The 24099-nt window shown below is 39.3% G+C and overlaps 3 protein-coding genes across 3 annotated transcripts; all 3 read left to right on the forward strand.

The window, feature by feature from the left end:
• Positions 1 to 690: 690 nt before the first annotated feature.
• On the forward strand, positions 691 to 5253 carry LOC306840156 (arrestin domain-containing protein 3-like). Its single transcript, XM_079369250.1, has 6 exons — positions 691 to 709; positions 795 to 855; positions 1013 to 1163; positions 1523 to 1619; positions 1697 to 1953; positions 4571 to 5253. The coding sequence occupies exons 3-6, from the start codon at positions 1017 to 1019 to the stop codon at positions 4841 to 4843; spliced, it is 774 nt and encodes a 257-aa protein (XP_079225376.1). The 5' UTR covers positions 691 to 709; positions 795 to 855; positions 1013 to 1016; the 3' UTR covers positions 4844 to 5253.
• A 1298-nt stretch (positions 5254 to 6551) lies between these two features.
• On the forward strand, positions 6552 to 11046 carry LOC306824597 (arrestin domain-containing protein 3-like; the record flags this gene model as incomplete). The annotated part of the gene is made up of 6 exons (XM_079344782.1): positions 6552 to 6795; positions 6912 to 6972; positions 7060 to 7207; positions 7322 to 7418; positions 8519 to 8775; positions 10747 to 11046. 6 exons carry the CDS (start codon positions 6552 to 6554, stop codon positions 10981 to 10983), a joined length of 1044 nt encoding a protein of 347 aa, XP_079200908.1. The 3' UTR covers positions 10984 to 11046.
• Positions 11047 to 12739: 1693 nt separating this feature from the next.
• LOC306836782 (arrestin domain-containing protein 3-like) lies at positions 12740 to 24086 on the forward strand (the record flags this gene model as incomplete). Its single annotated transcript, XM_079364081.1, has 8 exons — positions 12740 to 12869; positions 14716 to 14760; positions 14846 to 14906; positions 15064 to 15214; positions 15574 to 15670; positions 15748 to 16004; positions 21281 to 21458; positions 24079 to 24086. 8 exons carry the CDS (start codon positions 12740 to 12742, stop codon positions 24084 to 24086), a joined length of 927 nt encoding a protein of 308 aa, XP_079220207.1.
• Between the last annotated feature and the right edge of the window lie 13 nt (positions 24087 to 24099).

A 24099-nucleotide genomic window follows, 5' to 3' on the forward strand; every position in this document is an offset into this window, starting at 1 on the left:
TGCTACATCTGTAAGGGTTGACATGATCACCCTAATTAGGTCAAGTTTCACTCTATTGTCTCCAACACTTAATGCTAATCTGCCCCTCAATAGTTGGGTACTCAACGATAATTACCCTAACCACTCCTGGTTTCACCATATTGTCTAGGACACTTAATGCAAATCACTGCTCCTTTAAGTTGGTGAACCAATTTACATTCCTGCATTGACTGTTTAACGACTGTACTCACACCTCTGGCATAAGCTCAAACACCTCTGTACATGCACATGTAACTAGTTTCTAAAGGTCAGCACTTTGTTTCTAAGGCTCTTTAACTGTTTACAGGTCTCTTTTAACCAACACATGTTTTTCTCTCCTCACAGGTTATGTACATTATGCTATATTAGTTTTAAGTCTAACTGCTAATGCTAACTGCACAGGTTTAACATATAATTATGTTTATTCTTAGTCACATAGGGGCTGCTAAATCTTGTTTGGGGGATTATTGTATACAGAGGGGAGGGGGGACAGTGGGTGTGTATTGTAACTAATGTCTTGTGTCCTGCCTGTCTGTATACTGCTACTGGATGCCTTGAATTTCCCTCGGGATCAATAAAGTATCTATCTATCTATCTATCTATCTATCTTATAATCTGCTCAGTCAGTGTTGTGACTTTTCTACAGGAGAGGACAACGGAACTCTACTCACTCATCACAATGGAGACACATGTAAGTATTCTGTCTCATGGTGAAGCCCTCTTTCTGTGGTGGTGATGTGTGTGGGGGGTTTATGACTAACAGATATGCTTTTCAGACAGCAATGTTGTTGCCCCAGGATGCCATGTTTACCCATTCACCTTTCTAATCCCTTTACAGTAAGTGATGTCGCAGCTGCAATTTTCAAACAGCCAAAATGTTAAAATGTCATACTTGTATATTTTATAAAGCTCAGTCAAAGGCTTTGCAGTTTCTGTTTATTTTCAATGCATAATAACTATCTAGTCTATTTTCACATCTGCTCTTGTCCCTTAGGAACATGCCCTGCTCCTTTAAAGGTTCTGTGGGGAAGATTACATACTCACTGAAAGCCGTCCTGAGCAGATCAATGAGGGTTAACCAGAAAGATAAAACCAACATCAACTATGTGTCAAACGTAGATATGAGCAGTGACCCAGTCTTAATGGTATGTGATTATTTATTTCTATATTCCTGTCGTTCTTACAGGGAAACTAATCTGCATGACCTGTTGAAGGCTGCAAAAAGACTCAAGTCTAACCCGTGTTTATAACCTGCACAGATGGGTATTGAGCATACGCATAACCCGACGTTAGACCAGGAAAATATTTATTTGACAGATTATCAGCATCAAGAAAACCTGGCCAGCATTGCCTTTGATCATAAACTGAAATTTAAATGTTTACCATAGTTTTGGAGTTCTTGTTGGAGATATCTCACTGATGTAGAAGAACTACACACAGGCTCATTTAGTGCACCAGAAACCAGACCTGTACAATTGAGACTACTTCTCTGATCTACTTTCAGACACCACAGCATGATGCCAAGGATAAGAAAATGAAAATGTTCACATCAGGATCAGTAGCTATGGATGTGAAGCTTGAGAAAACGGGTTTCTTCCAAGGTAAGAACCCCCAAGGTAAAAACTATATTTCACGTCTCATACCACAGTTGTTTAGATGTTTGTGTTTGAATTAACAGGAGAGGGAATACAAATTGTGGCCTGCATCGAGAACAACTCATCTCGAGAGATCAAGCCCAAGTACTGTTTGTATAGAAAGCACAGCTTCTTTGCCAAAGGGAAAAGAAGACTCAGTACTAAAGACCTCCTGAAAGAAGTCGGAGAGCCCATCCCTGTTTCCACCAATGTGAAGGTAACAAAAGTTATCGCCATCCCCCATGATGCCGAGCCATCCATCCTTGACTGCAGTAACATCAAAGCAGAGTACAGACTCAGGGTAAGCTTTTTGTTAAATCAGGTGAGGTGTGACTACTACAGAGTTGTGTGGATTTTTCCTACGAGTCTTATGCTGACACAATTTACAGGACTACAAAAAGAATTTGTTAGCTTTGTATTCCCTGTGTGTGTGTGTGTGTGTGTGTGTGTGTGTGTGTGTGTGTGTGTGTGTGTGTGTGTGTGTGTGTGTGTGTGTGTGTGTGTGTGTGTGTGTGTGTGTGTGTGTGTGTGTGTGTGTGTGTGTGTGTGTGTGTGTGTTGGCATGAATAAAGCTAATGAGAATGTTCTGGGGGTGTACATGGGGGAGTGTACGGCACTATGGCGTAGAGATAGAGCGCAAAGAAAGTGAGTGAAGGGGCTGACATCGAATAGACATGCCTGCTCTCATAGACATAACATATGTATATTATGCCTATTATGCCTGCTCTGAGCAGAGAAAAATTAATTAAAGAAAAATGTAGTTAGAAAAATTATGTGATTAGAGAATTTCGTAAAAAGAAATCTCTACTCGGAATGACTGTCTTGACAACGACCCTTCCTCGAGTTTTCTCTCTCGAGGTCGAAGCTGTGACAGGATCTTACGTTTGTGGTGTTCAGTCAAACTTCCCCGTGTGGTCAAGCATTTAAAAGGTGATGATGCGTCCTCCAGAAATCATGGCGGCCTGATTGTCCCAGTAGTCAGGTTCACTATATTTAGATTTTAACCTTTGTGGGGATTTGTTAAACTATACATTTTTGGAAAGGTTATGGTATGAGGACTCAGAAAATCAATGTTTGCATTTGCCCAGATGTCTATGTGGCGGCCATCTTGGCTTGGAAAAAATGGCTGTCGTGAAACTTTCATTTGTAATATCTCAGCTTCTGAATAAGCTGAAATGTTGATTTTAACTGCTAAACTCACATTTTCAGGGTCAGAGAATCCAATGGTTCTAATTATAAAGCTACACAACTTTACCATGTTAACCCATAGATGCATTAGTGGGTCAAAAATGAACTGGTGTGGTTGTTTTCTTGCAATATGATAAGAATGAAAAGTTGTTCACATTTGATATTCCATGTTCCTCAAAAAACATGTCTTTTTCTCATCTTCCCATAGAAATACATCCACAATGTGGGTAAAAAACTCCACTATCACAAGCAGTGAGTCAGATAACTTGAAGTTCCTTTTACTGAAAAGTTTTTTTTTTTTTAGTTTAAAATTAGCTAATGTAAAACTTAAATGTTTTGGAACTATCAACATGCACATTTAGACCACAGTTGGGAGAAGTTGTCGTTTACTCCAGGCTGCTTGACGTCTCAGATTATTCTAGGTGGGTCAATAAGGCACAGCCCTGATAATGATATCTTTTACAATGCAGAGCCTTTGGAAGTGTCTGGCAGTCATGTTTGAGCATGTCACTGAACCACAAGTGTGATGCTATATCATGTCTCCTGCAGTATTCATCCGATGTATAAATGTTCATCAACATGAGCTGTCTGAGTCTAAAGAGTCTTATTGTGTGAAGTCCTTTCCTTGTCTTTGTTAATCTCTAGTTGCTCTCTCACTTAGAGAATCTACCCTGTATGTGTCACCAGATACAGAGGTTTTAGTGCTAATCACAGCAAATTATGATCTCATGTTGAAGAACACATCCATTTCTGTGGCTTCTGGTGTTGTGTAGATCAAGCTACTGTGGCTTGATCTACAACACAACTACCTCAAAGCAGATGAAGATATTGTCAATGCTCAGTAGATGCTTTTGGATAATGCAGATGGGACAGAAGGAATCTGGGCAAATGCAAACATTGATTTTCTGAGTCCTTGTACCATAACCTTTCTAAAAATGTATACTTTAACAAACAAATCCCAAATCCCACAATATAGTGAGCCTGACTACAGTCCTGGTCCCAGTCAATTGATGCGTTCATCTCAAAGGTTGCTCATGGTTTACTAAAATAATCTGTTGGTTGCTTGTTTGAAGGTGAAGTGTCAAAGAACTCAATTGTAACTCTCAGTTTAGTGCACCCATGAGAGAGTGTTACAGACGTCTCCATGGCTTGGATGTGCCTCCCAACAAGACATTGTAAAACTTTCAGCTGCAATCTATCTGAAGTTAAGAATAAGTGGATGACTGAGAGAGGGGGGGTTTTGAGTCCAGTATCACATCCTTAGGCTACATTCATATGAATTTAATTAACATTTCCAGGAAAAGTCAGGAAGGTTTCAACAAATTGTTAGTTTGGTCGTACACTTATATAAAACCTTCACATTGTTAGGAAGATGATTATCTAGCCATTTAGATCATAATTGATCCTGAATCATTTATCAAATGTCATCAGGAAAATAACACAAAAAGGTAAGTGCGTTTCTTAGAAGCTTTCTCACCATCACCATCATTGATTATTTGCCTAAAGAGCGGGATTTTATTCACAGATGCCCCAAATAAGTCCACCAAGCACTGCAATATAAGGGATAAGAGTCTGTTTAAATTTAAATCTGTTTCTTTACACAACTGTGCTATTAGGAAGTGTTTAAACACAACCCTCACTCTAAAGTGTTCAAAAGAGTTTGCAATGCAACAATCCTGTTTGTCACTGTATTTAAATTGGTTGTATAATAAAGCACACGTTTTCTGCAGGTCTACCTGGACATCAAATATGCTTCAGACCCAGAGATCAAATTTCCCATTGTCATCTTGCGAGCCTCTCCGGTTCCTGCAGTGGCTCCAGCACCTGCTGCTTCTGCCTTTGGATTTGAACAGTTTGCAAACCCAAACCCACCAGCATGGGGCAGTGTACCAACTCTACAACCAGCAGCACACCAGTCTGCAGATCCTCCACCCTCCTATGGAGCATATGCAATGTACCCGCCTTTGACAGATTTTGGTAGCATCCATCAGCGACCATCATAAGCTTTAAAACAAATGGTGGCCCTAATGTGTGAGTAGAACTCCAGTGTGACATCATTCCTAGTTCTGATTTTTAACTTCTGGGGTAAATGGAACGCACCATGAGGCCTATCCTCTTTATGTAGATCCACCACGTTACTGCCAAATTCTGCCTTAGTAATGTGATGAAGTAATCAGTGTTATCTCGAGTTTAACTTAAGACTTAACCTTGTTTTACACTGGACAAGATAAGGGCGTTCAAAAGGCAGGACATGTCTTAGGAAAGCTGCTGCTCAGTTGCATCAGGGGATTGCAGTGTCCTGCATATATCAAGCGGAATTTGTTCTAGTGACAGAAAGTGAGGAAATCTTGAATTTATCTGTTGTTTTTCCTGAAATATATATATATATATTTTTCATTATCCCAATTTTGTGTCTACATCTTGCCTATCTGTTCTTGTTCTCGTTATGTGCTTAAAGTGCATAGTATACGAAAAACAACAAGCTCAGCTGGCTAACCTTGAAATTATTACTTACTCTATAATATTTGTTAAAGCAAAAAAAAAAAAAAAAAAAATATTTTATATGTTTATATCAAGTGTTTGAATTGTCGTATATTCAAAGTCTTTTGTACCCTTTTTCCACTCTTTATTAACCCTGATGAGGTGTTCTGTTCTGTGGGACCCCACTTTTAATGTTTGCAAAAAGAAAAAACTTAATTTGTTCACAATTTGTTCTTAAAAGGAACATTTCCAACAATTACATATTGAAAGTAATTCTAATGAAATAATGTTGCATACTATACTGTAATATTGTAGCTTTAAGGTGAGGTACTGTAAGTGTTTCAGTAATATTTACAAACAAAAATAATGAAGAATACACAAAATGTTGGACACTTGTGAACAAGGCAGGTTTTTCAGGTTAAGTGTTGCTTCTGTAAAATAAGTATCATACAGATGTTGAAACATGTCGTTGTTCAATAGGTTGTATTTGTCCCATTTTCTATTCATCATTTGACACCAGTTCAGCGCTGTTTATAGATAATTATTATTACAGATAAAGACAGCTTCTGTTTTTTCATTTTCTTTATATTTATCTATTTTATTTTAAATAAGCATGTCATGAATCTAATGAAACTGGATCATTGTAATCACGAACAGCATGATCATTTTTCTTCAATTATCTGGGTGTTTACTCAACTTGGCTTTGTTCAAGAATCAGATAATACCAATCAGCAGTGCATAGAATATATACAGAGGCAAAGTTCACATGCTGTCCTTTAATTTATTGATTATGGCTAACATATGTTGAACCTGATGGTTAATCACAAGACATTTCCAATTACTTCCTTTTCCCATTACGTCAATACGCACATGGAAAACAAAGTGAATGGAAAGTTCCTTTGACATTATTTGAATTGTTTTTACATGACTCACTGAGATAGTATAGCACGTGACAGTCATAACTCCAGTCTAACTGTTCACAATCTGTTTACTCCACCATCTCAGGTTAAAGAACAAAATGACAAATGGCTTTGATTTCGAACATACAGTTGTAGTTCAATATGTCTCAAGGCTTTTTCCACTCATTGTAATTGTGTATTTGAAAAACAGGTTCAGCAAGAACTGTGAAGAAGAGCAAGGAAGTTGTTTAGAGTTCACACGTTTTGAGTTTGCTTTTGGTGTTGCAGGAGATTAAACATTTCCACTTCGTTGGCTTCTTCTTTGTTAATAATGACCATAAAAAATTTCTCCATCGAATATGATGCGATTAACAGCAGGAACACGTTTACAAATGGAGATACCGTAAATGGAAGAATCATAGTGGAGGTTTCTAAGGAAACCAAAATCCAGGGACTTGTTTTCATAGCCAAAGGAAAAGCTCGAGTGTGCTGGAGTGATGAGGATTTTTTCTACAGGTCTAGCGAGGAATATTATGAAGTCCAACATCATATCTTGAGAGAAGCAAGACAAGATGGTAACGTATCAAAATATTATGATAATTTGTATCTGAAAGACTAATTCAAATGATTTTTCTATAGCCTAATTGGCCATTTTAAGTTATTGGTTTAAAAATGCTTTATTTTCTTCTAGGCACCGAAGTCATCGGGAAAGGAAGACATGTGTTTCCTTTTTCCTTCACAATTCCTGATAGGTGCATATTCCTTACTTAATCTGTGGTTAAGTGTTATTTCAAATTTTTAATTTGTCTTTTTTTTTTTTTTACTATTCTTTTTCACAGAAAGATCCCATCGACATTTGAAAGCTTAACCGGAAGAATTGTTCACAAGTTAAAAGCAGAGTTGAAACAGTCCATGAAGCTAACTAAGAAGGCTTTACAACACTTTACATTCATATCCAAAGCAGACATGGACACCCCCGGACTTATGGTCAGATATCAATCTTATTTTAAATGACAAATGTTTATCCCTCAGTGTTGTCCACACAGAACAGAGAAATAGAAAACTACTTTCACTTGTTGCTGATGATGTCGGATCTTTTAGGACCCTCAGTATGGTTGCAAGGATAAATCTGTGAAAGTGTTTGGATCTGGAAAGGTTTCATTGGATGTTCACACCAAGCAGATGGGATACATTCAAGGTAATAAGCTCATATTAAAATGTATTTCTGCTATGAATACTTATGAAACATGGCCTCTCCCTGTGTAAAGAGGAAACGGGTCTTTCTGGTTTTACAGAATGTATACAATATCGATAAGATAACTGTAAAACTCTACCTTTACATCATTTTACTTGTCTCTAATCCATTGCTGCACCTTAAACTATTTGAAAGTTGGGGACATCTGTAAATTATTCCCTAAAAGATGGCTGTAGAATATTTTGATGACTCCAATGTAGAGGGTAGTGGACAGGCTTGGATGTGTGGTTGGACTATATCCTGAAATAAGATAAGCTTATTTCCATATAGAAGGCATAGATAATGTGTCCAAAGCACACAATTTATCCACATGGGTGCCCTAATGGTCGGTGCTTGGTCACCTTCTCTTCTCCATAGCTTACTTGGTGCACTAGTTCGCTCCGACGAATGACGATACCCAGCTCATCCTGTCATTCCCTCCAGACAATTGAACAGAATCTTGTGATGCCTTACTGATATCTCTAAATGGATGAATGAACACCACCTTCATCTCCCCTCTATGCAACAACAGATCAATATCTAGCTTGGTAAAGCCAAAGTAATGCCCACAAACTTCACTCGCTTGTTTAAAAACAGTCTCAATATTGTGCTTTCCCACTGTGCATTGCCTGTCAGCACCTGTGTCCAATCGGACTGTTCTTTTGCACTTACTGACATTGTTTTCGTCTTTTCTAGATCCTCGCTTGTGTTGTGCTTACTTTCTGATGTATGTTGTTTTTGTTAAAAACGTCTGCTCAGTGAATGACAGAATAATCCCCGCCATCTGATGGTTCACTTTAAATGCTTTTGAAATGTTGGGGAAATAATAAGTTGGATATGTTGGATGAAATAATGAATACAGAAGGTGAAAAGAACTGTGTTGGAGAGAGATGTGTTAGAAGAATAAAAGATGAAGAGGAGGATATAGAAAAGAGAAACTGATGCTGTGTTGGACATTCAGAGCATTTCTTAAACATATCTTTTCACAAAATAAACAATCAACGACCTATCAGCTATCAACTTCTGCCTGGGTTTGAATATTGGCTTTTGTTTCTCAATTTTAGGTGAGGCTGTGCAGGTGAAGCTTGAAATCAACAACCGCTCGAGTCGCTCAGTGAAGCCCAAGTTCAGGCTGTATGAGAAAAAGAGTTTCTTTGCAGAGGGTAGGAGGAGAGTTCAAACGACTGAAATCCTTAAGGACAAAATCGAGGACATTGCACCCTCTGACAACAAGACTGTTACCAAGGTGATCACCATCCCCAGCAAACTACCTCCTTCCATCCTGAACTGTGCCATCATCAAACTGGAGTACAGGCTGAAGGTAATCCTGCATGTAATTTCACAAGCTTGATTACTGTTACTATTATTACTGTCAGTATGATTACTGTCAATATTATTACTGTTACTTGTTTGTTTGTTTTTTTTTGCTACTGAAGGCCTTTTCAAGGTTATTGATTTTCGTTATCTAAAACATCAGAGCCCATACTCATAAACATTCTGAGAATTCTCTCAGAGAGCTCCTAACTTAGCTCAAAAAATGCTAGCAGCTAAATAAAGCTGAAAAGTGATTTAGTAACAGTCCTAAAGCAACTCTGAGAGAGGAAGTGACCTTTGCTAGCTATGACACATTTTTTCAGAAGCTGTGATCTTCACAAAGACCCCCGTGGGTGTCATCACATGCACAGAACTGTTACAGATGGATAGAAATTTGCACGTAAATATTTTTTGTCTATTTAGCCCAACTATGATTCATTAATATTCTTCATATAGTGTCCAAAGAACATTTCTCCATTTAACCTTTATTTAACCCAGACGATAAAAACTCATTGAGATTAACAATCTCCTTGACAAAACAAACAGCAACACCAGTAACAGAGTTTCAGACAGACAACGAGCAGCCAAACATAGAAATACAAAAATACATCAAATGCATCACAAATAAATCCTTGGGCAACTAAATTACACAAATAACAGATCTTAGCAGCAAATGTTTGTCAGGGTCATCCATAAACATCAGGAAGAACATCTACCGCAGGATGTCTCTGCCTCCAAGTCATTTAATTTCCTTTTTAAAAACATCCAATGAGAGAAGTTTGTTAAGTTTCTGTTCATTTTCTTCTTGCTTGAGAAACTCGTAAGCCTGTTAGAAGTCCAGGCTACTTTTTAGAGGCTTAAGAGTTTCTCAAGCTGAGGAGAAAATAGAGAAATGTATTCCAAACACTGAATGACAAATATTATTTTTCACTCATAGTTAGGCCGGACGGATTAAAACCATCAATCCATCTATGACTTTTTTCAGTGCAAAGTGAGACTTGCATGTAGACTTTCTTTACATGTGATAACTTCCACAGGTGCATCCAATCACTAATTAAAGATTTTATTTACACGCTGATCATTATATCAGCATGTGAATAAGATGCTACACAAGTGGACCTGCAATTTCAAACATCTTGTTGGCTACAAACTTTTAAAGTACCACTTGTAAATGATCACACAGATGCTAAATTCACAGTATTTATAATCACACAACATTTGACTGGATTCTATGATTGACTTTTTTTTTCTAATGATTTTGGATTAACCAATCACAGCCTCTGAAAAATATGTGCCATACATGGCAACATTGTCAACCACACTTCCGCACTAAGATAAAAGTTTCTGTCCCGTCCTTGTTCAGGATGCTCTAAGAATGTTCATAAATAACGCCTCGGAAACTCCTTGAAATGTTCTTGCAAGAATTGTTTAAGCTAAGTTAGGAGCTCTATGAGAGGATTATCATAATGTTTGTGAATATGGGTCCATGTGCCCTGCTCATCTGCACACACAATGCATCCCAGAACATTCTGTACTAGGTATGTTTGTTTCAAATGGAGCTGCTCTGATGGAAGGCACACTTAGGATTATGAAAATACAGTTCTAGTAATGAATAAATCAAAGGACAATTAAATAAAAAAAAAGGTATGATAAAGTACTAAGTTAATGAGGACTATTTTATAAATACTAATGGACTGGAAAACCTCAAGCACAGGACAATTGACAGTTACTGGCGACCTCTAGTGGAAAATAACGGAAAAATCAACTGATTGACGTAAATCTTTTCAATAATGGACAACTTTTATCTGGAAACTTTTAATCAATGACTCCCTCATTGTTGATGGTGTCCAAACAGGCACGTGATAAGCATGTCAATAATACAGCAGAAGAACAACATAATACTGCATCATAGATTTGTGGTATAAAAAGAAATGTAACATCTGAAAATCAAAAAAAAGATCAACATTTTTTTTTGCAGGTCTATCTAAACATCAAATGTGCCACAGATCCAGAGATCAAACTTCCCATTGTCGTCCTCCCTGTTTTTGAGGGTTCTGCTGTTAAACAACCACCTCCTTCTTCTGCCTTTGGATTTGAGGCCTTTGGGAACCCAAACCCAGCACCCTGGGGAATGCCACCACCACAACAAGTAGCACCCAGACCTGTGGATCTCCCACCTTCATATGCAGAAGCAATGTACCCGAATCAATTCTAAATACAACTTTAATTTATCCTGGAAAACGTACAACATTGTGCATGTATAAAGTGCTACTCCCTAAAATATGTTTTCAAACTTTGATGTTTAAATACACGACACCCCTTTTTCAATCCATGTTCCACTTGAAGCTCTCTGACTGCCCTTTAGAGGAGACTGTGTAAGTATTGTAGACTATTTAATGTCCATAATTTTTGTTATCTTGTAAATTCCTTTTGTCATTGTAAACAAATACAATATATTCCAACCTTCCCATGCATACTGAATGAGGATTATTTCCTCTAGAATACAGAATAAGAGCCCTTCAAATTCAGGAGCAGCTGACATGAACATGTTAAAGTAAGGAGTGGCTGGCTCAACCACAGTATTTGGTTTTCAGAATATGAGCATAACATTTGTGGATACATCACTCCACCCTGGCCTTACATTGTTGAGAGATGATTTTTGACCTTTCAATTAATTATTTTACTTGACACATTAAGAAAGCATCGCATGTGACAGTCATAACAGTCTGATTAAACAGAATGCTGTACACCACCAGGTGGATGCCTTGATTTCCCTCGGGATCAATAAAGTATCTATCTATCTATCTATCTATCTATCTATCTATCTATCTATCTATCTATCTATCTATCTATCTACCTATCTACCTATCTACCTATCTATCTATCTATCTATCTATCTATCTATCTATCTATCTATCTATCTATCTATCTATCTATCTATCACGCTGTCGGTGCTGCATTGCCCTCAGATGGTTAAATAACACATCACAATTAAATAGTTAAAGTTTCAACATTTTCACATTTAAAAACAAGCTGAGAAAAAAATCCCCAAGGTGCTTTATGTGATTTATAAGTCAGCTTTCCTTCCCATCTTACTCATCTTTGTTTTCAGCATTTCAACTTTGAACTATCTAATTCAAAAGATGGTTTTATGCTGTGTACCAGAAGAGTGTCTTGTCTTGTCATAATTTCTCACCAAAGAGCATCTCCATCACAAGTAGATTAACCTTTGGGCACTTCAGATTTTTTTGTCTTTTACATGAATAGGAATGGTTGATTATATATTTTTTTCACAACAAATAGCCTACTATTTATTCATATTCAACAACTGTGGTTTAGGGGCACCATCGGGCAACAAATGTTCTACAAAAGCAAACATCAGGCAGCATATGATAAATACACGCCCTAAAACAAATTTTAAGGGGTCAGTGAGCAAAGTAAAATTTGTGTGCATCTTCTTGCATGTATATACAGTATATGACACATTCCTGTGGGCCAAAAGACATTTCTCTGTCAAGTTGAAAAACAAAGGTTTAAACTAGGACCAACATTTCACCCCATTTGGTTGGAAGCATGGGGTAAACTATCCCCTTTCCCATAATATCTATGGTTAGGTATCCTATTAAATAGCCTTGATTAAGGACAGCAGGCCTATTTAACAGTGAATGATTAGTCAAAAAACTGAGCATGTATTTAAGTCTAAAACAACAAAGACATGTCAGTTTTCTATCCATTTACAGACATCAAATGTTTCATATTAACAAAATACTGTAACAAATACCGTAGATTCAACTAGCAGAGATAGGATAACACCAGAGATTTTTGTTAAAAAAAACAAACAAACAAACAAACACCTCACAACAACCAAAAAGGCAAAAACAAAAACAAACAAACCCAAAACTAATGAATGAGAGTGGTTTATGGTGTATCAAAGATGGGCCTAAATGAAAAGTGTTTTAAATGGCAGAGTAATGGTCCAGTTCAAAGGGAAGTCCGAAGTGTTGTGGACCGAGAGACACGGTCAAGTCACTGTTACGTACCATTCCAAAGACAAGTACTTCAGCATCAAACATTACTTTATTCGAGACAAAAAGGACAAAGGTAAGTCGATAAATAAGCCTGCAATGACTGCACATCGAGTAAGCCCTCTCCGAAATGGTTTGGCTCGGTTTTGGAAAGAGGCTGAGTTTGCAACTTCGGTGAAGTTAGACAGATATTCACATATTCGGCTTTCCCGGACCAATATCAGCGGAACATTGCTTTTATAAAACCGACACCTCTTTGCAATCACAACAAGGTGAACTGCAAGCTGCAACACGATTTTCCTCTTAACGAGCCGTCCTGCGCGGTGTGCGCGGAGCTGACTGTGGCTCGAGAGGAGTTCGACAGGGAAAGAGAAGAGAACATGCCAAACCTCCTCCCGCAGACTTTCGGTAAAGTTAGAAAGATAAGCCTCTCTTGAGGTTGAAGTTGACACGTTGTTCTAGCCGACATACCTTCCATCAAATGATGAGTTAAGGAAGTCGAGTTGATGGAAAAACAAACGATCTAAAATGAGATGCAAAGGCAGACAATAACCTCGTGTAAGGTGACGTAACTTTTCTAACAGTGTAAAGAAATAACCGATTGCATAAGAAGAACTGAAGTTCTTTATTCCAAATATAGAACTAAAAAAATGAAATTTTAGAAAGTTATCATTGGTTGAAGGTAAATAGATCAGAGCCTTGTTTTCAATTAACCTGAAATTATTGTATTTTCCTACTTTACTGTGTATCTCCGGGTTTTGCGCTGTTTTTTGTAGTTTACACTTCTCCTCTTTGGAGTTTTATTGTTACATTTCAGAAAAGTTGCAATGGTCAATTTGGTTTACTGTTTACGTAAATGTTACAAAATAACGTTTAGAAGCTGAGAAATACATTATAAATGCTCTCCATCATGGACAACACACACCACCCTCTGCACAGCACCTTCACCGGGCAGAGGAGCATGTTCAGCGAAAGACTGCTGTCACAGTCGTGCTCCACGGACAGACTCAAGAACTCTTTCGTCCCCCTGGCAATAAGACTGTATAACACTTCACTGTCACGGCAGGGAAGAAGCGCACGGTGATCCCTGGAATCTTTTTTCACTTTTTTCTCACTCCTCACCTGCACTGCTGACCTCAGAGTCAGCCCCCAGTTGGACACTGTAATGCATATTGATAGTCACTTTACTGAGCACTGGTCACTTTAAAGATAATCACCCTAATCATGTCTGGTTTCATCCTACTGTTGTGTTATGCTACATCTGTAAGGGTTGACATGATCACCCTAATTAGGTCAAGTTTCACTCTATTGTCTCCAACACTTAATGCTAATCTGCCCCTCAATAGTTGGGTACTCAACGATAATTACCCTAACCACTCCTGGTTTCACCATATTGTCTAGGACACTTAATGCAAATCACTGCTCCTTTAAGTTGGTGAACCAATTTACATTCCTGCATTGACTGTTTAACGACTGTACTCACACCTCTGGCATAAGCTCAAACACCTCTGTACATGCACATGTAACTAGTTTCTAAAGGTCAGCACTTTGTTTCTAAGGCTCTTTAACTGTTTACAGGTCTCTTTTAACCAACACATGTTTTTCTCTCCTCACAGGTTATGTACATTATGCTATATTAGTTTTAAGTCTAACTGCTAATGCTAACTGCACAGGTTTAACATATAATTATGTTTATTCTTAGTCACATAGGGGCTGCTAAATCTGTTTGGGGGATTTGTATACAGAGGGGAGGGGGGACAGTGGGTGTGTATTGTAACTAATGTCTCGTGTCCTGCCTGTCTGTATACTGCTACTGGATGCCTTGAATTTCCCTCGGGATCAATAAAGTATCTATCTATCTATCTATCTATCTATCTATCTATCTTATAATCTGCTCAGTCAGTGTTGTGACTTTTCTACAGGAGAGGACAACGGAACTCTACTCACTCATCACAATGGAGACACATGTAAGTATTCTGTCTCATGGTGAAGCCCTCTTTCTGTGGTGGTGATGTGTGTGGGGGGTTTATGACTAACAGATATGCTTTTCAGACAGCAATGTTGTTGCCCCAGGATGCCATGTTTACCCATTCACCATTCTAATCCCTTTACAGTAAGTGATGTCGCAGCTGCAATTTTCAAACAGCCAAAATGTTAAAATGTCATACTTGTATATTTTATAAAGCTCAGTCAAAGGCTTTGCAGTTTATGTTTATTTTCAATGCATAATAACTATCTAGTCTATTTTCACATCTGCTCTTGTCCCTTAGGAACATGCCCTGCTCCTTTAAAGGTTCTGTGGGGAAGATTACATACTCACTGAAAGCCGTCCTGAGCAGATCAATGAGGGTTAACCAGAAAGATAAAACCAACATCAACTATGTGTCAAACGTAGATATGAGCAGTGACCCAGTCTTAATGGTATGTGATTATTTATTTCTATATTCCTGTCGTTCTTACAGGGAAACTAATCTGCATGACCTGTTGAAGGCTGCAAAAAGACTCAAGTCTAACCCGTGTTTATAACCTGCACAGATGGGTATTGAGCATACGCATAACCCGACGTTAGACCAGGAAAATATTTATTTGACAGATTATCAGCATCAAGAAAACCTGGCCAGCATTGCCTTTGATCATAAACTGAAATTTAAATGTTTACCATAGTTTTGGAGTTCTTGTTGGAGATATCTCACTGATGTAGAAGAACTACACACAGGCTCATTTAGTGCACCAGAAACCAGACCTGTACAATTGAGACTACTTCTCTGATCTACTTTCAGACACCACAGCATGATGCCAAGGATAAGAAAATGAAAATGTTCACATCAGGATCAGTAGCTATGGATGTGAAGCTTGAGAAAACGGGTTTCTTCCAAGGTAAGAACCCCCAAGGTAAAAACTATATTTCACGTCTCATACCACAGTTGTTTAGATGTTTGTGTTTGAATTAACAGGAGAGGGAATACAAATTGTGGCCTGCATCGAGAACAACTCATCTCGAGAGATCAAGCCCAAGTACTGTTTGTATAGAAAGCACAGCTTCTTTGCCAAAGGGAAAAGAAGACTCAGTACTAAAGACCTCCTGAAAGAAGTCGGAGAGCCCATCCCTGTTTCCACCAATGTGAAGGTAACAAAAGTTATCGCCATCCCCCATGATGCCGAGCCATCCATCCTTGACTGCAGTAACATCAAAGCAGAGTACAGACTCAGGGTAAGCTTTTTGTTAAATCAGGTGAGGTGTGACTACTACAGAGTTGTGTGGATTTTTCCTACGAGTCTTATGCTGACACAATTTACAGGACTACAAAAATAATTTGTTAGCTTTGTATTCCCTGTGTGTGTGTGTGTGTGTGTGTGTGTGTGTGTGTGTGTGTGTGTGTGTGTGTGTGTGTGTGTGTGTGTGTGTGTGTGTGTGTGTGTGTGTGTGTGTGTGTGTGTGTGTGTGTGTGTGTGTGTGTGGCATGAATAAAGCTAATGAGAATGTTCTGGGGGTGTACATGGGGGAGTGTACGGCACTATGGCGTAGAGATAGAGCGCAAAGAAAGTGAGTGAAGGGGCTGACATCGAATAGACATGCCTGCTCTCATAGACATAACATATGTATATTATGCCTATTATGCCTGCTCTGAGCAGAGAAAAATTAATTAAAGAAAAATGTAGTTAGAAAAATTATGTGATTAGAGAATTTCGTAAAAAGAAATCTCTACTCGGAATGACTGTCTTGACGACGACCCTTCCTCGAGTTTTCTCTCTCGAGGTCGAAGCTGTGACAGGATCTTACGTTTGTGGTGTTCAGTCAAACTTCCCCGTGTGGTCAAGCATTTAAAAGGTGATGATGCGTCCTCCAGAAATCATGGCGGCCTGATTGTCCCAGTAGTCAGGTTCACTATATTTATATTTTAACCTTTTTGGGGATTTTTCCTACAAGTCTTATGCTGACACAATTTACAGGACTACAAAAATAATTTGTTGGCTTTGTATTCCCTGTGTGTGTGTGTGTGTGTGTGTGTGTGTGTGTGTGTGTGTGTGTGTGTGTGTGTGTGTGTGTGTGTGTGTGTGTGTGTGTGTGTGTGTGTGTGTGTGTGTGTGTGTGTGTGTGTGTGTGTGTTGGCATGAATAAAGCTAATGAGAATGTTCTGGGGGAGTGTACGGCACTATGGCGTAGAGATAGAGCGCAAAGAAAGTGAGTGAAGGGGCTGACATCAAATAGACATGCCTGCTCTCATAGACATAACATATGTATATTATGCCTATTATGCCTGCTCTGAGCAGAGCTCGACAAGCCGCTCCTCTTATTCTTCTGTCCACTTTCGCGTGTGGCGTTTCGACGTCGATGGTTGCTTGCTTTTTATTTTGTTTGGATGATCGAAGTCACCGAATGGAATGTCGATGGCTTCCCGTTTCCGCTTTTGTGAGAACAAATTTAATTTGTTGTTCATTGTTTACGTCACTACGACTACGCTATGACTTGCGATGATATCAAACAGGATAGATATAGAGACTAGAGAAAGACTGACATAAATCTGGTCACAGACTGCAAATTGTGACCTTACATTTACCGAGCGCGCTGAGATTCCTGTAAGATTCCTAAAGACTGCCAGTCTTTAGTCTGAGACTGTGGAAATCCTTTGGTGTAAGCCCAGCATTAGTAGTCGTTTTCACAATGTACACATTCCTGATCCAGTTGTTCACATGCACCTCACAGTGGGAGACTATCTCTGTCAGAAGGGATGTGGGCCGAGGGATCTCTTGAGGAATTCATTACAAAAATCGTGAACATTAATGCAGAAAAATATAAAAGATTATACTGACTATGATTTTGATCTTAATAACTGTAGGGTTTTGATTCTAATTTTATAGTGCCGTTATAAAGGTACAAAAGTACAAATGAAACAAAGAGCGGTTGGTAATGAATTAAAGAAAAATGTAGTTAGAAAAATTATGTGATTAGAGAATTTCGTAAAAAGAAATCTCTACTCGGAGTGACTGTCTTGACGACGACCCTTCCTCGAGTTTTCTCTCTCGAGGTCGAAGCTGTGACAGGATCTTACGTTTGTGGTGTTCAGTCAAACTTCCCCGTGTGGTCAAGCATTTAAAAGGTGATGATGCGTCCTCCAGAAATCATGGCGGCCTGATTGTCCCAGTAGTCAGGTTCACTATATTTAGATTTTAACCTTTGTGGGGATTTGTTAAACTATACATTTTTGGAAAGGTTATGGTATGAGGACTCAGAAAATCAATGTTTGCATTTGCCCAGATGTCTATGTGGCGGCCATCTTGGCTTGGAAAAAATGGCTGTCGTGAAACTTTAATTTGTAATATCTCAGCTTCTGAATAAGCTGAAATGTTGATTTTAACTGTTAAACTCACATTTTCAAGCTACTGTGGCTTGATCTACAACACAACTACCTCAAAGCAGATGAAGATATTGTCAATGCTCAGTAGATGCTTTTGGATATTGCAGATGGGACAGAAGGAATCTGGGCAAATGCAAACATTGATTTTCTGAGTCCTTGTACCATAACCTTTCTAAAAATGTATACTTTAACAAACAAATCCCAAATCCCACAATATAGTGAGCCTGACTACAGTCCTGGTCCCAGTCAATTGATGCGTTCATCTCAAACGTTGCTCATGGTTTACTAAAATAATCTGTTGGTTGCTTGTTTGAAGGTGAAGTGTCAAAGAACTCAATTGTAACTCTCAGTTTAGTGCACCCATGAGAGAGTGTTACAGACGTCTCCATGGCTTGGATGTGCCTCCCAACAAGACATTGTAAAACTTTCAGCTGCAATCTATCTGAAGTTAAGAATAAGTGGATGACTGAGAGAGGGGGGGTTTTGAGTCCAGTATCACATCCTTAGGCTACATTCATATGAATTTAATCAACATTTCCAGGAAAAGTCAGGAAGGTTTCAACAAATTGTTAGTTTGGTCGTACACTTATATAAAACCTTCACATTGTTAGGAAGATGATAATCTAGCCATTTAGATCATAATTGATCCTGAATCATTTATCAAATGTCATCAGGAAAATAACACAAAAAGGTAAGTGCGTTTCTTAGAAGCTGTCTCACCATCACCATCATTGATTATTTGCCTTAAGAGCGGGATTTTATTCACAGATGCCCCACATAAGTCCACCAAGCACTGCAATATAAGGGATAAGAGTCTGTTTAAATTTAAATTATACGTTATGAAGACCTTCGAACGGCTGCTGCTCCAACACCTCAGACCCCAGGTACAACACGCACAGGATCCCCTGCAGTTTGCATACCAGGCAAAGGTGGGCGTGGACGATGCCATCCTCTATCTTCTACACAGGGCTTACTCTCATCTGGACAAAGGGAGCAGCGTGATGAGAATCATGTTCTTTGATTTCTCAAGCGCTTTCGACACCATCCATCCCCTCCTACTGAGAGACAAGCTGACCGAGATGAGGGTGGACTCGCACCTGGTGAGGTGGATCACGGACTACCTCACAGAGAGACCACAGTACGTCAGACTGAAGGACTGCACATCTGACACTGTGGTCAGCAGCACCGGAGCACCACAGGGGACCGTGCTCTCCCCCGTCCTGTTCACCCTGTACACCTCGGACTTCCAGTATAACTCTGAGCTCTGCCACATGCAGAAATACTCGGACGACACTGCGATAGTTGCTTGTGTCAGGGATGGACAGGAGGAGGAGTACAGGAGCCTGATCGAGGACTTTGTGACGTGGTGCAGTGCCAACCATCTGCAGCTAAACACCTCCAAGACCAAGGAGATGGTGGTGGACTTCCGAAGGAAGAAACCACATCTTGAACCTGTTTCCATCGGCGGGGTCGACGTGGAGGTGGTCAGGACCTACGGGTACCTGGGGCTGCAGCTGGATGACAAGCTGGACTGGTCGCCTAACATGGACACTACCTGCAGGAAGGGACAGAGCCGTCTGTACTTCCTGAGAAGGCTGGGGTCCTTCAACATCTGCAAAAAGCTGCTGCAGATGTTCTACCAGTCTGTGGTGTCCAGCGTCCTCTTCTACGCAGTGGTGTGCTGGGGATTAAGCTGCAAGAAGAGGGACGCAGCACGCCTGGACAGACTGGTGAGGAGGGCCGGCTCTGTGGTGGGTACAGAGCTGGACTCACTGGTGACAGTGGTAGAGAGGAGGTCTCTGGACAAAATGCTCTCCATCATGGACAACACACACCACCCTCTGCACAGCACCTTCACCGGGCAGAGGAGCATGTTCAGCGAAAGACTGCTGTCACAGTCGTGCTCCACGGACAGACTCAAGAACTCTTTCGTCCCCCTGGCCATCAGATTGTACAACACTTCACTGTCACGGCAGGGAAGAAGCGCACGGTGATCCCTGGAATCTTTTTTCACTTTTTTCTCACTCCTCACCTGCACTGCTGACCTCAGAGTCAGCCCCCAGTTGGACACTTTAATGCATATTGATAGTCACTTTACTGAGCACTGGTCACTTTAAAGATAATCACCCTAGTCATGTCTGGTTTCATCCTACTGTTGTGTTATGCTACATCTGTAAGGGTTGACATGATCACCCTAATTAGGTCAAGTTTCACTCTATTGTCTCCAACACTTAATGCTAATCTGCCCCCCAATAGTTGGGTACTTAACGATAATTACCCTAACCACTCCTGGTTTCACCATATTGTCTAGGACACTTAATGCAAATCACTGCTCCTTTAAGTTGGTGAGCCAATTTACATTCCTGCATTGACTGTTTAACGACTGTACTCACACCTCTGGCATAAGCTCAAACACCTCTGTACATGCACATGTAACTAGTTTCTAAAGGTCAGCACTTTGTTTCTAAGGCTCTTTAACTGTTTACAGGTCTCTTTTAACCAACACATGTTTTTCTCTCCTCACAGGTTATGTACATTATGCTATATTAGTTTTAAGTCTAACTGCTAATGCTAACTGCATAGGTTTAACATATAATTATGTTTATTCTTAGTCACATAGGGGCTGCTAAATCTGTTTGGGGGATTATTGTATACAGAGGGGAGGGGGGACAGCGGGTGTGTATTGTAACAATGTCTTGTGTCCTGCCTGTCTGTATACTGCTACTGGATGCCTTGAATTTCCCTCGGGATCAATAAAGTATCTATCTATCTATCTATCTATCTATCTATCTATCTATCTATCTATCTATCTATCTATCTATCTATCTATCTATCTATCTATCTATCTATCTATCTATCTATCTATCTATCTATCTATCTATCTATCTATCTATCTATCTATCTATCTATCTATCTATCTATCTATCTATCTATCTATCTATCTATCTATCTATCTATCTATCTATCTATCTATCTATCTATCTAAATCTGTTTCTTTACACAACTGTGCTATTAGGAAGTGTTTAAACACAACCCTCACTCTAAAGTGTTCAAAAGAGTTTGCAATGCAACAATCCTGTTTGTCACTGTAATTAAATTGGTTGTATAATCAAGCACACGTTTTCTGCAGGTCTACCTGGACATCAAATATGCTTCAGACCCAGAGATCAAATTTCCCATTGTCATCTTGCGAGCCTCTCCGGTTCCTGCAGTGGCTCCAGCACCTGCTGCTTCTGCCTTTGGATTTGAACAGTTTGCAAACCCAAACCCACCAGCATGCAAGCAAAAACAAATTAAGAATTTCTTGAGTATACTCCTTTGTGCTGTTAAACATGTTTTATTTTGCATTATTGTGAATGAAGTATTCTGTTTTGTCCTGTACATTTGTCTTTTGTGGTGTCCAGCGTCCTCTTCTACGCCGTGGTGTGCTGGGGAGGAAGCTGCAAGAAGAGGGACGCAGCACGCCTGGACAGACTGGTGAGGAGGGCCGGCTCTGTGGTGGGTACAGAGCTGGACTCACTGGTGACAGTGGTAGAGAGGAGGTCTCTGGACAAAATGCTCTCCATCATGGACAACACACACCACCCTCTGCACAGCACCTTCACCGGGCAGAGGAGCATGTTCAGCGACAGACTGCTGTCACAGTCGTGCTCCACGGACAGACTCAAGAACTCTTTCGTCCCCCTGGCAACAAGGCTGTATAACACTTCACTGTCACGGCAGGGAAGAAGCGCACGGTGATCCCTGGAATCTTTTTTCACTTTTTTCTCACTCCTCACCTGCACTACTGACCTCAGAGTCAGCCCCCAGTTGGACACTGTAATGCATATTGATAGTCACCTTACTGAGCACTGGTCACTTTAAAGATAATCACCCTAATCATGTCTGGTTTCATCCTACTGTTGTGTTATGCTACATCTGTAATGGCTGACATGATCACCCTAATCAGGTCAAGTTTCACTCTATTGTCTTCAACACTTAATGCTAATCTGCCCATCAATAGTTGGGTACTTAACGATAATTACCCTAAGCACTCCTGGTTTCACCATATTGTCTAGGTCACTTAATGCAAATCACTGCTCCTTTAAGTGGGTGAGCCAATTTACATTCCTGCATTGACTGTTTAACGACTGTACTCACACCTCTGGCATAAGCTCAAACACTTCTGTACATGCACATGTAACTAGTTTCTAAAGGTCAGCACTTTGTTTCTAAGGCTCTTTAACTGTTTACAGGTCTCTTTTAACCAACACATATTTTTCTCTCCTCACAGGTTATGTACATTATGCCATATTAGTTTTAAGTCTAACTGCTAATGCTAACTGCACAGGTTTAACATATAATTATGTTTATTCTTAGTCACATAGGGGCTGCTAAATCTGTTTGGGGGATTTGTATACAGAGGGGAGGGGGGACAGCGGGTGTGTATTGTAACTAATGTCTTGTGTCCTGCCTGTCTGTATACTGCTACTGAATGCCTTGAATTTCCCTCGGGATCAATAAAGTATCTATCTATCTATCTATCTATCTATCTATCTTTTGTAGCCTTAAAATAAATGTGTTTAGATCAAGTGTTTGAATTGTCGTATATTCAAAGTGTTTTGTACCCTTTATTCCACTCTTTATTAACCCTGATGAGGTGTTCTGTTCTGTGGGACCCCACTTTTAATGTTTGCCAAAAGAAAAAACTTAATTTGTTCACAATTTGTTCTTAAAAGGAACATTTCCAACAATTACATATTGAAAGTAATTCTAATGAAATAATGTTGCATACTATACTGTAATATTGTAGCTTTAAGGTGAGGTACTGTAAGAGTTTCAGTAATATTTACAAACAAAAATAATGAAGAATACACAAAATGTTGGACACTTGTGAACAAGGCAGGTTTTTCAGGTTAAGTGTTGCTTCTGTAAAATAAGTATCATACAGATGTTGAAACATGTCGTTGTTCAATAGGTTGTATTTGTCCCATTTTCCATTCATCATTTGACACCAGTTCAGCGCTGTTTATAGATAATTATTATTACAGATAAAGACAGCTTCTGTTTTTTCATTTTCTTTGTATTTATTTATTTTAAATAAGCATGTCATGAATCTAATGAAACTGGATCATTGTAATCACGAACAGCATGATCATTTTTCTTCAATTATCTGGGTCTTTACTAAACTTGGCTTTGTTCAAGAATCAGATAATACCAATCAGCAGTGTATATAATATTGTAGCGATCGTAGAGCCAATCGCGGGGACTGGATGCTGCAAAGCATTATGGGTGTTCGGGACTTTGGTGTAAACCATGAGTGTTTGGGGTATTGCTGTTCATCACTTCCTGCTGTTGGCATTAGTCTTTGACAACGTATTCTTTTTCCGTCGAAATTGAAGATATGCTTGGGATAACATCCAGTAAATGAGATCAACAATCGTTCTTCAATGAAACTTCCACGCGGCTCGCCACAAGACATACAGAGGCAAAGTTCAAATGCTGTCCTTTAATTTATTGATTTTGGTTAACATATGTTGAACCTGATGGTTAATCACAAGACATTTCCAATTACTTCATTTTCCCATTACGTCAATACGCACATGGAAAACAAAGTGAATGGAAAGTTCCTTTGACATTATTTGAATTGTTTTTACATGACTCATTGAGATAGTATAGCATGTGACAGTCATAACTCCAGTCTAACCGAACAGAATAGGTTTACTCCACCATCTCAGGTTAAAGAACAAAATGACAAATAGTTTTGATTTATAGCATACAGTTGTAGTTTAATATGTCTCAAGGCTTTTTCCACTCATTGTAATTGTGTATTTGTGTTGCTTATCTGTGAGCAAAGAAGATTGAAAAATAGGTTCAGCAAGAACTGTGAAGAAGAACAAGGAAGTTGTTTAGAGTTCACACGTTTTGAGTTTGCTTTTGGTGTTGCAGGAGATTAAACATTTCCGCTTC

The sequence above is a fragment of the Symphodus melops genome (genome assembly GCF_947650265.1).
Source record: "Symphodus melops genome assembly, chromosome: 1".
In the NCBI taxonomy this organism is placed as follows: Eukaryota; Metazoa; Chordata; class Actinopteri; order Labriformes; family Labridae; genus Symphodus; species Symphodus melops.